The sequence below is a fragment of the Dendronephthya gigantea genome, unplaced genomic scaffold, assembly GCF_004324835.1.
Source record: "Dendronephthya gigantea isolate DGI-Jeju-01 unplaced genomic scaffold, DenGig_1.0 000053F, whole genome shotgun sequence".
NCBI lineage: Eukaryota > Metazoa > Cnidaria > Anthozoa > Malacalcyonacea > Nephtheidae > Dendronephthya > Dendronephthya gigantea.
Genome location: NW_021163063.1, coordinates 846816 through 864063, shown reverse-complemented (window position 1 = coordinate 864063; position 17248 = coordinate 846816). Strand labels below are relative to the sequence as shown.

Here is a 17248-nt window from a genome sequence, read left to right as displayed (position 1 = left end):
AGACATTATATTATACTTATAACAACTGTAAAAATTCCTCTTAACTTAAGTCTTTCTTCCCAACATTCAGTGTTAATTAATCATCAATTTAATGGTGGATTACTTAGGCTCTGCTTAGAACAGAAATGGCATTGACAAGAATCGCATTTTCTGCTTAGTTTGAATTGCCATTTTTTGTCAAGATTAAGAACGGAATTAGCATTGATGAGGTCAAACTATCTCAACATCTGTGAACATTAATATTTTGTAAATTATCATGAAAATATGTACAGCTTCATATTGTATGGTGCTCATTTACCAATTTATGTTCAATTGAATGTTAAAGGCATAACTGTCATGTATCATCAAACGCTATCTTACGACTTTTATCAGCAATGCCAGGCACACTTTGAAAAATTCCTAGACCATATTCCACCTCACGCCATTGCACAGAATACTTGGCGTTTCCTTTTCACAAGGGAAATTTTCTACAGCAAGTTCTCTTTTGTTTGAAAAATACATTTTTAAAAAAAATTTTCCTGTATGAACCTTGTGGTTCAATTTTATCCAAGGTTTAGGTTCAATGACTGGGAATTGTATGTTCACTAAAAGTAAATTGCTAACTATGATGTTAATTATGATTATAAAAATTCAATTCCTTCAAACTTATAGCTACCAGGGATTTTCTTTTCTGTCATCAATATTCTCCCATGCAGATCAAATGCCATAATGTATGTTGCAATCTTTCCATCCACTTCTTGCGTCTTCAATGCTACCATTTGCTGCTCGTTAGTACCGGGAATGAACTTAAACGAGGAGAAACCGTGAGTGACATTAAGCGGGCCAACAAATGTTCTTTCACAGTCACCAAAATCAGCAGTGCACGAGAGAATCATGTTGGTTCCTCGGCGTTCATCCTCTTTATCATCGTATTTAAGCTTGCTTGCTCGGCGCGGTAGGAAAAACCATTTTTTATTCACCCTACTCCACATGGCAGACTCATGGATTAGGTATCCAGGTGGTTTGATGCCGGCTGCTTTTAATAACTTTGTATAATTGTCAACCCAACTAACATGCGTCATTGCACCACTTGGACCAATAATTTTCACATACTGTGGGTTGAAATTTAAAATTTCGCCAGTTTTCGTTGTCCATTCTTTGCCCAGGCCACCGATATAAAGTTGACCATCTTTGACAGTCGCCCATTCTCCCTTGAAGCCCTTTGTTTCACGGCCATCACCGTCTGACATAATGACCCATGGTGACACATGTCTGTCAAAAATTTGGTACACCACACCTGTACGGTCATCCATGCTAAAAATCCTACCATCAAAACAACAAAGTTCGGACAGCTCCATGCCACGGCCACCTTGCGCCAAATGGGAGGTCAGCACCACATTTTCATCCTCCCATTCCACACTGACTTTATTGTTGGCAGGATTCGATGCACCATTTAATATTAATTTGCCACGTTTGAAGTAACTTACCCATGTCGATAATTCACTAGGGTGTTTTGAGTTTTCATCTAAGTCAGAAATTATACCAATACGATACGATAGAGCGCCTTCTTTTGTTTTTTTAGGTTTTGTTATAGGACAAGATCGCTCTATTTTCGTCGGAAGTTGATTATCCAGTGTAGTTTTCGACGCAATGCCTTTATCAACGCCTCTGAAGTTGTTTATATGCAGTGAATAAACTACATAAAACAATGCAGTCAGCAACAAACCAGAAAACACGCAAACCTTAGACCTTTTATCCACAGGCATTCTTCTGACTTTGTTCCTCAGAGATATTCCGATTTCTGTCGTGTGCAAATTTGGCTTAGAAAACTTACTGGACATGGCATCTTATGGATGGCAACGAAAGGCCAAAAAAATTCTATTCCGTTTTGACAAGCGGTCCCAGCAACATGAATTCGTGGCAAAATGGAATGCAGAAGGAAGGACCAGTTGTCTCCCCCGGAAGAACAGCATACTATGCACAAATTATTGTTAAATCAGGGGGTGACATGCATTTAAATAAGGAAAACCAATACATTCACTGCTTATAAATTACATATGCATCATTATATACTATTGTTAATCACTTTCTAATGTCAAAGGGGGATTAGCTCAAATGGTAGAGCGCGCGCTTTGCATGCGCGAGGTAGCGGGATCGATGCCCGCATCCTCCAAGTTATTTTTCTTTTTATATTTCCATTTTATCTTTTAGTTTTATACCGGTACATTATCGAATACTAATAAAAAACCTTTTTAATCAGAATCAAAAATTTATCCGGGTTTAGAATCACCTTTTGGCGACCTTTTATGTAAATTTTCAAAACACAAAAGGTTTAACCTGCGTGTAGGCAAATTTGGAATATATATTTTGCGATAGTTCATCATAATTAAATTCTAGTATGAATTCATTGTTCTACATACAGTTTACTTAATTTGTTATTTAAAAAAAAAATAAATAGAAAGCGCACAAAATAGATAATGGTGTTTTAATGGCTTCCCAAAAAAAATCATCAATAGAGATCAATAATTTATTCCTAATCAGCCATGCTAACGTCTGCGATTTATACAGCTCAAATTACATGATTTTACCCTTTATATTTATGTGTGTTCAAAAGTAAAATATAGTTAATATATTCAAACAAGGCCACAAATATTTACTTACTATTTTTGTCTGAAATTATTTTTTTACCACATGTAAATCCGCGTGACAAGCGCGCCAAAGATCAAACGCCGTAAAACTGGTTTATCCGACAGGCTTCGGCCAATCAGAATTCAGCATTCTAATTCCGGTTGAGCCAACAAAAGCAATTAGGCATGCGTAGTACAATGTTTACGTTAAACCGGTTTTCCCCTGACAAATTTAAAAGTTGTTTTGGGAAATGATGAATCTGATGATCTTTCATCTTTGAGTCTTTGACAACAACACAGACAACAAACAATAGATCGATTCAAAGCACGAAGAAAAGGTTGGAAAGCACAGGAAGAAGCCCTTTAGAAAACCGTAATTGTATCCGTGGACGTTTAAACAACGACATAATCCTAGAAGGGCGACCGACCAACTTATATTTGGCGTGATCTTATCCCCGCAGTGCGCAACGTGTTGACAGTCTGATGAGGCATCCCATTCTTATTTTTTCGTATCCACGCGAAGAAATCGTCCGTGATCTCAGTTTTCCACATGGTTCTAAATAGCGCAATCGATTCAAAAGAAGAGGGGGCAGAAATCCCGAAAAGGTTAGTGATTTTAGACGAAAATAGGCAGAGTAATGTGGACATTTTTTTCATAGCGTGTCCGCGCAAATTAATATCAGGAAATTTGATGCAAAACAGATGAGCTATGCATGTCGCCTTTGTCTGCAAATTGCTGTTTGAAATAACTAAAGCAGGATAGCGAATGAAATAGTGAACATTAAAAGAAATACTCTATTCAGCATTCACGCAGAAATGTCAAAACATTGCTGTAATTGGTTTTAAAATTCTGTACCATTTAAAACACTATCACATGAACATATTTTTCGCTGCGAAAGGCGTAAAAAATCTGTTTGGAAATTTGAAACGATCATTGCGGCAAGTTAGCAAGTAAATGCGAGAAGTGAGACCCAGTGTTGTTTTGAATATTCCTGTGGTTTAATACAAACCGCTTTCCCAAAAGCAACACATTATGGCTTAATTTGGGCAGGGTTTTGTTTACATGAGATAGCACGGGTGATATCAACAATGCAATTTAGTGCAATATCATAATGCACAGCTTTTACACGCAAATTGTCTTTCCTGCGACGAATATATTTTGCTAGTGAGGAAATTGAGAAATATGTTATGGCAAAGGCATTTAGAAAAAAGATCAAATGCTAATTTTTTATATGAAAGAAAATTGCCAAATGCAAAGTTAATTTTGGACTGTATGCTTAATTACCCCAATTGACCAGTTAAAACTGCTCTTAGTAACCAACATATGTTGCTTTTCAATCATTTACTTTAACAAGAACCAAAGGAATAGGAATATTTTATTTTAATGATGATAAACAATAGTAAATAAATATACTAGTAAATGTTTGTTTGTGAATAACCGGCCACATTTGTTTGTTTCTATCTTAAATTTTTTCAGAAAGGGAATGGAAACCATGAAGGATAAGCCGGAAGAGAGCCCAAGTTTGAGTTCAAAAACCTCAGGTGCCTTTCCAGAAGGGGAATTTCCACCACAAAACATTGTGATGTGGATGATGGTATCGGTTGCTGTTGGTCTGTTAACCATATACACCATGGTCAACTGGATTTCTAATAAACTTGCAGAAGTAAGCCTCGAGGGTTGCCATGACTATGCAAGCTGAGATAATTAAGTACAGATAAGCTTAGTGACAATGGAAATTTTCCAGAACAGTTTCAAGTGCAACATGATAGTTCAATACAGTATGTTTACTTATTGCAAATTATTTTACTTCTAGGAAGCTAAAGCAGTGAAGAAAACAGACAAACAAATCGAGGAACTACAAGAAACATCATTGGAGAACATCAGTGAAATAGAGAGCAAGCACGACACCTTAACTCATAATAAAAATATTTTGTGTCACAGAAACTTGTCTACTCCAGAAAAAGTTGCATTAATCACCGAGAAGTCTCCTGACAACATTTCACTTAAAGATGATACGTTTCTCAATTGTGATGAAAACCTTCATCAATGTGACTCTCCCAAGCAACCTTTGTTGATGAGCGAAACATGTGAAGCTGACAAAATGGGAAGTAACAATTTGGCTGAAAAACCAGATGAAGATAAACACCCAATTTTTGATGCTGTAGAATGTCAAAAATGCCTGAATATTGACGAAATGAAATCCGTCCATATGGAACAGGCTCTTGAGGAGATGAAGGACTTTGTGCAAGGAAACAGAACTGCAGGTGAATGTCTGGTTGATGTAGATGTTAAATCAAGAGAATGTGCTATACATCAAAGTAATGATCAAACTACCTCAGTTCATGTGGGACCAGAGTTTTCTGGTAACCTTAACTTTTGTTCAGAAGAATCAGAACTGAGACTTGCAATCCAGTCTACCGATGTCACAAACTCATATGGCCAAAGTAAGGCCACAATCGACATTGACAACTCTGACATTGACACCAACCCACAAGTAACAATCAACTATTCACAAAACAAGAGTTCAATGTGCACTGATAAAATACCCAATACCAGTGTAGGAATCATCTGTTCAGAAAAACCCTTCACAAACTTTGACAGATCACACAGCATTGCAGCTGTTCAACAGTTGCCATCCAACACGACTTGGTACGAAGGTACAGCAAATCTACCACCAGCATCAACTATAAAATGTGTCAAAACCGTTGTCAAGAGTTTAAGTTGTGAGGCATCTGTGCCTCATAGCGTGCCAACTGGAAGGGAATTTTCGGAGAATGAAGCAAACTTGTCTGAATGCAGCATGCAAAAAGAAAACTGTCAGGCAACATTTTATACAACATCAGCTTCGGTTTCGAAAGATAGCTCAAATTCTAATTGTATGAAGGTTGAGAATGAGGGTGACCGTAGTTCACCACCAAGTGTTTCTGCACAAAATATTGGTACATCGGACACCAAAACGATATCTGATTCCTTGAACTACTTGACGAACTATCATACACCTCAAGAGCCGACTGACGGTTCAGTCTTGTCAAAAGAGACAAGTTCCGAAGATCTGTTCATGTTCCAACAAGATAACGGGATAGAAACGCCAAATGAAATCGCTGCTACGAACTGTCCCAAAGATGAGGACGATTTGGAAACGCGAAGATCCAAATATCTGAGATATATCCGAGAAGACCCGGTGCTTTCGAAGTCTCTGGATTCCCAAATAGAGAGCTTGAGAAAAGGATGCAAGCTTCTGGAAAAGAAACCATTGAAAAGTTCCCTGTCTTTGCCAAAAAATGGTGGTTCCGAAGGATCTCTTGTAGATCAGAAAAAGGTTAGTTCTCTCTTCAACACAATGACACTTCGTGTACAATAACTGACAGCTCAACCTGTTTTATGAGCAGTGCCCTACAACATAAAACGTGTGCCCTAAACTAAAAGTGGCCCAATACAGAACCTCGTTGTGGAAGCTCAGTTTCGCTCCACGCAATCCAGGTGTAACAAAGGTCTTTACTGACATGATTAGCATTTTTTTTTTAGAAAAAGTTTGTCCACTTTCCGCCAGATATACGCAACATCCGCAAAGTTTTTAAGTATCACAGTTTTGACGAGGGTTTCTATGCCGACGACTCTCCGAAATGTGACGAAAAACGAAGAACGCAAAGCTTCAACAATTGACGGTTGCAAAAAGAAAGAAATATCAATTCATTTCAACAAGAATGGGCGTTGTTAGTTATAAATATCTGACCTATCTTCATTGTTTTCCAAAAGCGATAATATAAAAATAGTACTGAATGAAATCAGATTCCTATCATGAATTCAATATTTGAGAATTGAGAGAAAAGAAAAAAGTTTATGTCAAATCCAATTGATTATCATCTTTCCAAATATTATCATAATAAGAAAGAAATATACAATTCATTTTTTGATCAGATGTAATTAAGTGTATTTTTATTGGGATATGTCTATAGAATTATTATAAAGTATGTATATTTTGTTACCATATTTGAGGAACTATTCCTCAAGTTTGTTTATAAAAGACTTTATTTCGACGTACATTTTATACCAAATACATTTCAACTGTCGAGGATTTTTGTTTGTTTATATCGTTTACTTTTAGCATGGGATGCAATATAGCGCTGCGTATTGGCTCCTCTGGTTAACACTGTTACATATGCTGTTACATGTGGCCGTGGGCCCATTTATTAATATAACTCTTAAACTACTTCTCCCTCCCATCTTCATCAATAGAAAATAGTTATTAAACTAACCTTTTATACGGCTGGCCAATCGTGTCCATACAGTGTCATCTTGTGTCACCCAGTGTTCCGTAGTGTCACCCTGTGTCACGCCACTGTTGCAAGTTGTGTGCCTGCCACCACAGTCTTACAAGAAGTTTTGTTCAAAACAATCCACCCATATTCACAGATCACAACACTAAAATACGGTATCTGTGGAATTAAACTTTTAGAGCTGAAACCATTCAAATAGTTCAAGGTTTTAAAAACAAGTTGAAACACGTGTAGCCAAGCTTAGCTCGTCAGAAACGAAAGTTGCGCACGACCGAAGCCTGAGTTCGAGACGATACATTCAAAATTCCTCATAAACTCGCTGCTGTGATTGGCCAATTCGAAAAATCCTCGCGCTCTCATTGGTGACAAAAACAAACAAATTTTAGCGTATCGGTTCCTTCTCGAATATTGCAAATTTCGTTTATTTCGAAGCCAAATTCTTTTACAATTTTGGCGATTTTTACCGGTAGAGACCGCGAGAAATACTCTACGATGAGTTTGGTAAGTGATGAATTAATATCATTTTATATTTTAAAGAAATGACATCAAAATTGTCACGTTTTTAAAAGAAAAGTTTAAAGATCCCAAGCGAATATTAAATAGTGTTGTAACTCAAAACATAGGAGTTTGAGTTTCGTTTTTATACATACCAATAAGGCAATAACAAACCTTAGATGGGACAGGAATAAAATAATTTTTAAAAAATCTTATATAAAGGCGTAGATTTTATTATTGAGGTCGATGTTGTTATGTTGAAACGATGTTTTTTTCTATATATAGCTTTCCAATAATGTGGAGAATTTTTCACCGCAAATTATTAAACGTGTAGCGAAAGAACTGCAAGAGCTGGCTACAAATCCACCGGAGGGAATTAAAGTTTTCACAAGCGATGACGATATTACGAATATTCAAGCAACGATCGAAGGGCCAGGTCTGTTCCGTCGTCTGTTGTAGTGAGATAAATGTAGAGTAATAATTTGCTATTTTGTACTATATCAATTTTTGTACAGCGTCAAATCTTGTGATATTTTGTATTCTACTAGCACATACATATATGCTACTAAAAAACAGAAAGCCTAAGTTTGCTTTTCCGCAGTGAAGGCTACACTTAATGTACACTGTATTACTATGGCTCCCTCATCAGGCACTTGAAATAGTATGCAGTCGTACAGGAATCAGGAAGTGTCTGTTAAACATGTCATATTGAATATACCTGAGTGAAATAAGTGGTTATCGATTTTTCCGACTATAAATTATTTTGTTTGGAGTTGGGAGTACTTTTCTAGGCTGCAACACAGTTCTGAGTAGCAAGCATGCAATTGATGGGACATTGCTCTCCAGACAATCAAAGCAAGGCTAATGTTATATGATGAAACTTTCTAATCCTAACTTTTCAACTATGAATTTGATTGACAATTTAGCTGGAACACCATATGAAGCAGGCATATTTAAAGTCAAGTTAGTCCTCCAAAGAGATTTCCCAGCAAGCCCACCTAAAGGTTAGTTACCATACGGTATGACAATTCTACTTGTCATCATTTGAAAGAACATCATCCTAGTTAAATCATTGACTGGTGTCTTTTAGGATTTTTTATGACAAAGATATTCCATCCAAATGTTGCTAGCAATGGAGAGATTTGCGTAAATACACTAAAGAAAGACTGGAAATCTGACCTGGGAATCAAGCATATTTTACTGGTAAGGTTTTAACTTTACGTCAGTCAACTACCCTCTGTTTAAGAGAAGTGGCACTGTTCCTCGATTGTCAATCTATCAGCTAGCAATGCACCTGGTTCCGTGAAAGAACTGAATAAAATTTGAAGCAAATTTCACACTTCCTTTGCAGACAATCAAGTGCCTACTCATTGTTCCGAACCCAGAGTCAGCATTAAATGAAGAGGCAGGAAAACTGCTACTTGAAGAATATGACGATTACTCTCGACGGGCGAAAATGATGACAGATATTCATGCGAAATCTTCACAAACCGACACGAGCAGTGCGGAGGTCAGCGACTCGAGTGTGTGTGGTAAAAAAAGAAGCCTTGCAGATAAAAACATTGAGAAAAAGAAAAGAGACAAAAAGCGTGCCCTGAAAAGGCTATGATGTAGATAATATTAGGCTAGTATAAAATTAATATCCTGTATCATAATATATAAAATATTAGCTATAGGAAAATACCTATAGTATTTTGTACTTTGCTAGTTAGTTCTATCAGGTGCCTGCATGAAAATCCACTTTGTGAGTGTGACGTACAGCATAATTGGAAATGAACGAAAATTTGTCTAGAGTCAAGCTCTTGTGATGACACAGCATTTCCATATATACACTTTAATCCATAGATAGGCTAAGCTCTCCAAGATTACGGTTAAAATTGATACTTCAGGCAAGCAATTTATAGCCAAATGATGTACAGGGATTTTATATATTTGCAGAAGCAACCATATTGCATTGTCAAACTTAGTTGAAAGCAAATTTACTTTAACTTACTTTATTGTATTGTCATAATTGTGAATTAGCGTTGGTTATAGTGTTCATATCAACTGTTATATTATTTTTGAATTCATTGTTAATGTTTATTTAAATCAAAGGTTATCAATGGTTCAATTTTTCTTTTGCAATGATGTTAAAAAGACTTCTGGGGGTGCATGGAGTTTATCTGCATAGATCTCAAACTCTGTGAAGAATTTATAGCATTGATTGTTAATTTAAAATAATTAAATCCTCTGTTAAGTGTCTGGTTTAATTGTGTTTGGACTTTAAAGCACCTTAAAATCCCATAGCCATTCCATCTGCCCGGGGGTCAGAGCCAGCCCAATACACACGCACCTTACCCTCATCCTTGCCTTTGCTCATTCTCTCCTGAATAATTTGTCCTCTGCCAAACATTGCAAAAGTAGTGTCATGTTCAACATTGTACCCCATCCTCCTCAAATCCTCAGCAACATGCCTTGATATCCCCTGCTCAAGCAGTATGGTGTTGCCAACAGTGTGGTCAGTGTTTGAAACATTTACTTGAAAACGAGGTTTGTCCAATGCTTCTTGTGGATCCATACCATAGTGGATCATGTTTAGCAATATCTAAGTGAATTAAGAGAAAAACTATCATCAAGATTACATTGTCTGATTTCAATATACACCTGGAGAGTTGGGTTTTAGCTCCGCATGTAATAAAATGAAGTTTAAAACAATTTGTGGTGTGTGTTTAAAAGTCTTCATGCAACCAAACAAGCACTGCATCACCGGATTCACGGCCTGAATCTTGCTATTTACCTGTTTTAAAACCTCAAGACATTTCGTACTTAGTTTAGCCTTGTAAAATAGCCCAAAAGACGGGTTTGATGTTGAGACGATTTCACCGTACACCGTACAAATCTTTTGAAATTTCACTCATCAATATTTCAGAACAGTATAGTCCGGATTGTGCTATCGTAAAATTGCCTCTTTTTACAAAAAATCTATTGTCTTCACTGCGAAATGTTTCCACAAGCATGAGAACAAAAGGAGAGATTTTCAACGAGTTCTTAAACCTGGTTTCAAAACGTTTTAGCTTTCAGTTTTAGACTTGACTTTGAGCTAGACAGTAAAGAAAAACAAATACCAACATAACTCACCTTTAAAAATAGTTCAACAAATGGCTAAACTGCAAAGTTTGCTTGTGAAATGTTTTAAAACGGACGAAGGTCTTGTAGCATATTTGTGTTAATTGCGCGGGAAAAAATACCGGCTTCGACTAAAAAAGGGCGGGTTATTTTTGCCGCGCGCTAATGTGCTTACAAAAAGAACTCTTTAATTTTTTGTTTTTAAAACTGTTCTAGCTCAGAGTGGCAAAAATAAAGAGGCGAATCAGACGTGAAAACCAGCTATATTAGTTTATCATAAGCCACACAAATTTTAGTCGGGCATTAGGCAGCTCAGAAGTTCTCTGGTGATCTGGGGCTCCTATCAAGTTTAGCCAATCACAGCGCTGAACAGGGGCGTAGCCAAGGGGGGGGGGGGGCAAAAGGGGGGGGGGGGCGGTCACCCCCCCAATCGCCTTGGTCGTATCATGGTCGTATTGGTCGTAAAATGACGAATACGACCATGGTCGTATTGGCCGTAAAATGACGAATACGACCATGGTCGTATCATGGTCGTATTGGCCGTAAAATGACGAAAACGACCATGGTCATATCATGGTCGTATTGGCCGTAAAATGACGAATACGACCATGATCGTATCATGGTCGTATTCGCCGTAAAATGACGAATACGACCATGGTCGTATCATGGTCGTATTGGCCGTAAAATGACGAAAACGACCATGGTCATATCATGGTCGTATTGGCCGTAAAATGACGAATACGACCATGGTCATATGATGGTCGTATTGGCCGTAAAATGACGAATACGACCATGATCGTATCATGGTCGTATTGGCCGTAAAATGACGAATACGACCATGGTCGTATTGGCCGTAAAATAACGAATACGACCATGGTCGTATCATGGTCGTATTGGCCGCAAAATGACGAATACGACCATGGTCGTGTTGGCCGTAAAATGACGAATACGACCATGGTCGTATCATGGTCGTATTGGCGGTAAAATGACGAATACGACCATGGTCGTATCATGGTCGTATTGGCCAGAAAATTACGAATACGAGGTCGAGTTCGCCGGAAAACGACTTACTCGACCATGGTCGAGTTCGCCGGAAAACGACTAATTCAACCATGGTCGAGTTCGCTGGAAAACGATTAATTCGTCCATGGTCGAATTCGCCAGAAAACGACTAATTCGACCATGGTCGAGTTCGCCGGAAAACGACTAACTCGACCATGGTCGAGTTCGCCGGAAAACGACTAATTCGACCATGGTCGAGTTCGCCGGAAAACGACTAACTCGACCATGGTCGAGTTCGCCGGAAAACGACTAATTCGACCATGGTCGAGTTTGCCGGAAAACGACTAACTCGACCATGGTCGAGTTATTATTATTATTATTATTATTATTTAATGAAACTAACATTGTAACCCAAAGGTTAAATTGCGTTAGAATTTACATACAAACGATATATTAAAAGCTATTTAAGTAAAGCTACTATACTAGACTATATTAAAAATTTAGAAAATTGAGGAATATTAAAATAATTGTTTTAAAACTCTTTGTGGAAAGAACGAGTTTTTAAATCGTTCGGTATGGCAGCGATAATGTTATATAGATTGTTATAGCGTAGTTCATAGTTAGTCACTCTCTTTGCAGGCAGATACTCTTCAAAGTAGGCACTATCAATATTATGTTGGAAGAACCTAGTTGAAAGATTCTCTCGACGCCCCTGCAACGTATCAAGATTCAACTGTTCCAATGCATCAGCATAAGTATAGTGAGGCAAAATAATTCTCAAAACACGCTTTTGAAAACTTTCAATCTCATCGCTTATATAGGTAGGAATATTATAATGCCAAACTTGTGCAGCATATTCCAAAACTGGTCGAATTATTGTGGTATACACAGTGATCAATGTTGCCTGATCCGCTTTTGCCCGTTTCAACAAGCGTAACATATAAAGTCTTTTACTCGCTTTTGTAAGTATATTATGGATATGCTTGTTCCATTTTAAGTCATTTTGAATGGTGAGGCCCAAAATTTCAACTGAACTGACCATTTCGACTGGTAATTCTTCTACGAGCAATGGCGTAAAAGATGATTTCTCGTTTGAAAACTGCACTATTAGTTCTTTACACTTGGACACATTAAGTTTCATATGATTTCGTGTCGTCCAATTCGCAATTTCGTCCACTAGGAGTTGTAAAGTGCTATTAGATTGAGGTGTTACAGTCTCACTAGCCGTAACGTCATCGACATACTTCCATCTGTCATTCCACTCAGCCAAAAGATCATTCACCATACCCAGAAAAAGAATCGGACCTAAAACTGTACCTTGGGGAACGCCAGCGTTAATAGCACGCCAATCAGAAACACATCCATTTAGTTTGACACGCTGCTTTCTATCGGTCAAAAAACTTCGAATCCAATTCCTCAAAATCAGTGGAATTTCCAAATTAGCCATTTTTTTGAGCAAGATATGATAGTCGACTCGATCAAAAGCTTTGGAGAAATCGATAAGAAGTACTCTAACCGAGTTGCCAGTCCCATCAGTTTCCTGCAACAGATGGTGAATAAGGGTGACCAATGCATGCGTAGTAGATGAGCCATTCAAAGATCCAAATTGCCGCCTGTCGATTCTATCACGTATACAATTGAGAACCCAATCGGCAACAAAACGCTCGCAACACATTGATAACGTTTGAGTAAGGGAAATCGGTCTCAAGTCCTGGTTAACATCATTAACATTATGTGATTTCGGGATAGGGATAACATTAGCACACTTCCAACGACTTGGGACGTGTTCAGATTGGATAGACGCATTAAAAATTGATGTTATCGGCAAAGCCAGTAATGGTGAATAACATTTCAATACCCATTTCGGGATATCATCCGGGCCAGAGGACTTGGAGACATCCAAAGAGGATAACGCGTTGAAAACCTCTTCCTCCTTAATTATATACTCTGTAGGAAGATCGCCAACGTTGCTGTTTGTAGGAAGTTGTTGGAGAGGAGCATACTCTTGGGAGATCTTAGAAAATTCATCATTAATTTTATTGGCAAGTGCGGCGCCAATCAGTGGTTGATTATCAGTACCCATAAGGATCACAGGACTTTGAGTCCTTTTGTTGTAGCCTGCTAATTTTTTAACTGAGTCCCACCACTTTTTTGGATTTGGATTTGACGCAAGGTGGTTAAGTTTCCTTTCAAAATAAGATGATCTGAGTTTTGACACTTCTCTCTTCACTCTATTGCGCAACTGCTTATACACGAAAGAATTTCCTTGATGAAACGCTTTTTGTCTATCACGAATTAATTTCTTAAACTTAGCAGTTCGCCGCAAAACGACTAACTCGACCATGGTCGAGTTCCCCGGAAAACGACTAACTCGACCATGGTCGAGTTCGCCGGAAAACGACTAACTCGACCATGGTCGAGTTCGCCGGAAAACGACTAACTCGACCATGGTCGAGTTCGCCGGGAAACGACTAATTCGACCATGGTCGAGTTCGCCGGAAAACGACTAATTCGACCATGGTCGAGTTCGCCAGAAAACGACTAATTCGACCATGGTCGAGTTCGCCGGAAAACGACTAATTCGACCATGGTCGAGTTCGCCGGAAAACGACTAACTCGACCATGGTCGAGTTCGCCGGAAAACGACTAATTCGACCATGGTCGAGTTCGCCGGAAAACGACTAACTCGACCATGGTCGAGTTCGCCGGAAAACGACTAATTCGACCATGGTCGAGTTTGCCGGAAAACGACGAATACGACCATGGTCGTATTGGCCGTAAAATGACGAATACGACCATGGTCGTATTGGCCGTAAAATGACGAATACGACCATGATCGTTAAATCCAGCGGAATATGAGGAGTGGGGATCGAGTTAGGTAAGCAACCCAATGATTACTTTTAAAAGCTCGTATCAGAATGCGGGAAATGGCGTTTTCAAGCCTTAGAAATCCCAAATTTTCCCCGGGGAGCATGCCCCCGGACCCCCCAGATAGTTTGTGGATTCCCCACTCACTAATTACGGATTGTATTTGTGATATATTTGACTAGCTGTGGTAAGACAGTGTCTTAAAGACACTCGAACTCAATCTCACCTGAACATGACCCTGTGGTTGCATAAAACCACCCATGACGCCAAAACTTGCATACAATTCACCAGTTTCATGGTACGTTGCCAGACCTGGTATGATCGTGTGATATGGTCGTTTATTTGGGCCGGCACAATTTGCATGGCCTCGTTCCAGCGAGAAGTTTAGGCCACGATTCTAAGAGAAAAATATTCAAACTTCAATCCGTGTTGAAATGACGTCCGAATTGGAAGAATTCTTCAAAGTCATTTTCACATAAAGTCATGCGTGCATTCTCGACTCTCGTGTACTAGTGTATCAATGTGTGTTAAAATATTTGCATGCAAACCCCCCTAAAAATATAAGACAGTTTGTATACAGTATATTGCATGAAATACATGATAGAAAAGAGTATTTTATGGATTATAACTATATAGCTGATGTCAGTTCGCTGGGAATATAAAGAAATTGGAGCCTGGAAGATTGAAAATCTATGCCGGCACAGTGACAACGGTCAACTTACTTGTAACGTGAATCCGCAGCCACAAGGAACAAGCCCCGTCCCAAAGCCACAGAAATTGCTGTTTATAAACGAACATGCATTGCCTTCGTTGTCCGCCACAGTGAAATACACTGTGTCCGAACCAGAATAGAAAGTGCCAGGAGAATGGATTTTTACACACCTGTATGGGAAGTGAAATTGGACTATATTCAGTTATGAACTAGAAAAAAGTCAAAAAACATTGCCTTTTACAGTCCCTTCAACTATATTTTGCACACCATGAACGTCCTGGAACACTGATTAACTTTAAAAAGAAACTTAGAACTCACTTTTCTTTTTCAATAAGGCTCGCTCGTTTCCTGCCATATTCTTCGCTCAACAACTGATCAACTGGCAATTCAGAGTGCTCGGGATCTGCGCAATATTTAAACGAATCGGCAAACGCCAGTCGCAACGCCTCTGACACGAGTTGAATGTACTCTGACGAGTTGTGTTTCAGCTCTAAAAACAAATAAAAATTCAACGTAAGTTCATACAAAATGTCCAATTTGAAAATTTCAAGAACTATTTGCTGTTGCAATCACATGTTTGTGATAGTGGTTACTGGTTAGAGCCACATACATAGGCATAGCATACGCACAACAGCTCTCAAAAGCGGCAAAAGGATTGAACTATACGCCATCATTCCTAACCTTTTATGGGAAATGTTTTCAAAATATTTAGAGCAAGTAAAACAGTTATTCCTTGGCTGTTTGGCGGAATTTCCCAGACACGAATTCCTTCGTACGTTGTGGAGATTGGATCGCAAAATGTACTGGAGTGATTCCCCAAGTCCTCCAATGTTAATCTGCCACCATTTTCATTGACAATGTCCACGATGGATTGAGCGACACAGCCTTTGTAGAAACCATCTTTGCCGATCTCTGCAAGCGTCTAAACAAAATTGATGATGGCTTAGTACAGGCACAAATAAAGGATGGATTATTGTCACATGGATTAGTGCTACAGACAGAATTTGCAAATGGAAGTATTGTACAAAAAACAAGCAGCAGTATAAAGTGAGAAAGGTATTTCAAATGTGCTTTAATTACCTTGAAGGTGTTAGCTAAATGAGGTATTTTCATCACTTCACCAGCGCTTGGGGATCTGCCATTGATTAAGAAACTGCTGCTGTCTGGATTCTTTTTGTGTGCAAAGAATGATTGAACACCTTGTGACCAGAACTCTGCGGTGATGGGTGACACTGGAAACCCTTCTTCGGCCAGAGTTATCGCTGGTTGGAGAATCTCTTTCAAGGATAACTAGATAGAGAAGAAAAGTCATTCATGAGAAAAATCACAACAAATTCTGCAGTGATAGACTGACATAAATCAGTTACCTTGCCATTACCTTTCCACTACCAAAGTTTTCCACGGAATCCACCCAACCTGCAGCTGCCCCGGGTACCGTTACAGTGTGTGCAGATATGGGGGGCATCCCTGTTTCAGCTGTTACACCATCCTTTGCCAACATATCCAGTGTAAATGCTGCACCAGATCTACCACTAAATGTATGAATATATCCTTAATTGAATATACTTCACACTCTTACCCAGGAATGACCACCTGCCTTGGTAACATAGTGTCATTATAGGCTTATTGTCTGACCAAGGATGGGGGGGGGTTAGCTGTTCAGGTCCCCAGGAGGTGCACACACACACAACCCAGGTGTGGTCTTAACCCATCAATATAAGAATGCATTTTGATTTAACCAATCAGTTTAACAGTGCTATTCACTATGAGGGTAAAACACACCCTCTAGCCCTGCCCTGGGTTAGATAATGGTCAAAAGTTATTAACCTGTTAATTAATTCTATCAATAATTGCTGATGCGGTTTTGTGACTTAAACAGTTCAATTCGAACAAACCTTCCATTTAAGCCCCGGACTTTCTTGCTCTGCGCTTCGTAAAACAAACAGAAGCAATCTCCTCCTATTCCAGTGCTACAAGGTTCAGTGACATTCAAAGCCGCAGCCATGGCCACACATGCATCGACTGCATTGCCTCCGGAATGTAAAATTCGTGTCCCAATTTCCGAAACTAGGGCATTTGAGCTTGCAGCTACACCATGCAAGCAAATCACCGGCGATCGCCGCGAATGGAACGGGAACTTTTCCATATTTTCGTGTTCAAGAATGGCTATTTTTCAAATTTT

The 17248-nt window shown here is 38.8% G+C and overlaps 4 protein-coding genes and 1 non-coding gene across 5 annotated transcripts; 3 read left to right on the top strand and 2 right to left on the bottom strand.

The window, feature by feature from the left end:
* Positions 1–28: 28 nt before the first annotated feature.
* Positions 29–1906, bottom strand: LOC114529099 (soluble calcium-activated nucleotidase 1-like). The gene has a single exon (XM_028550845.1). The coding sequence runs from the start codon at positions 1818–1820 to the stop codon at positions 621–623; it is 1200 nt and encodes a 399-aa protein (XP_028406646.1). The 5' UTR covers positions 1821–1906; the 3' UTR covers positions 29–620.
* Positions 1907–2079: 173 nt separating this feature from the next.
* Positions 2080–2152, top strand: Trnaa-ugc. The gene has a single exon. It is a non-coding gene; the product is annotated as a tRNA-Ala (tRNA).
* Positions 2153–2841: 689 nt separating this feature from the next.
* On the top strand, positions 2842–6516 carry LOC114529097. Its single transcript, XM_028550843.1, has 4 exons — positions 2842–3212; positions 4084–4270; positions 4421–5926; positions 6133–6516. The coding sequence occupies exons 1-4, from the start codon at positions 3157–3159 to the stop codon at positions 6268–6270; spliced, it is 1887 nt and encodes a 628-aa protein (XP_028406644.1). The 5' UTR covers positions 2842–3156; the 3' UTR covers positions 6271–6516.
* A 766-nt stretch (positions 6517–7282) lies between these two features.
* Positions 7283–9529, top strand: LOC114529103 (ubiquitin-conjugating enzyme E2 S-like). Its single transcript, XM_028550849.1, has 5 exons — positions 7283–7385; positions 7665–7815; positions 8306–8383; positions 8470–8582; positions 8731–9529. Exons 1-5 carry the CDS (start codon positions 7377–7379, stop codon positions 8986–8988), a joined length of 609 nt encoding a protein of 202 aa, XP_028406650.1. The 5' UTR covers positions 7283–7376; the 3' UTR covers positions 8989–9529.
* A 40-nt stretch (positions 9530–9569) lies between these two features.
* LOC114529104 (glutathione hydrolase-like YwrD proenzyme) lies at positions 9570–17248 on the bottom strand. Its single transcript, XM_028550850.1, has 8 exons — positions 16962–17248; positions 16445–16598; positions 16147–16356; positions 15748–15988; positions 15385–15556; positions 15077–15236; positions 14581–14751; positions 9570–9963 (listed from the first exon to the last, which is right to left on the bottom strand). The coding sequence occupies exons 1-8, from the start codon at positions 17210–17212 to the stop codon at positions 9652–9654; spliced, it is 1671 nt and encodes a 556-aa protein (XP_028406651.1). The 5' UTR covers positions 17213–17248; the 3' UTR covers positions 9570–9651.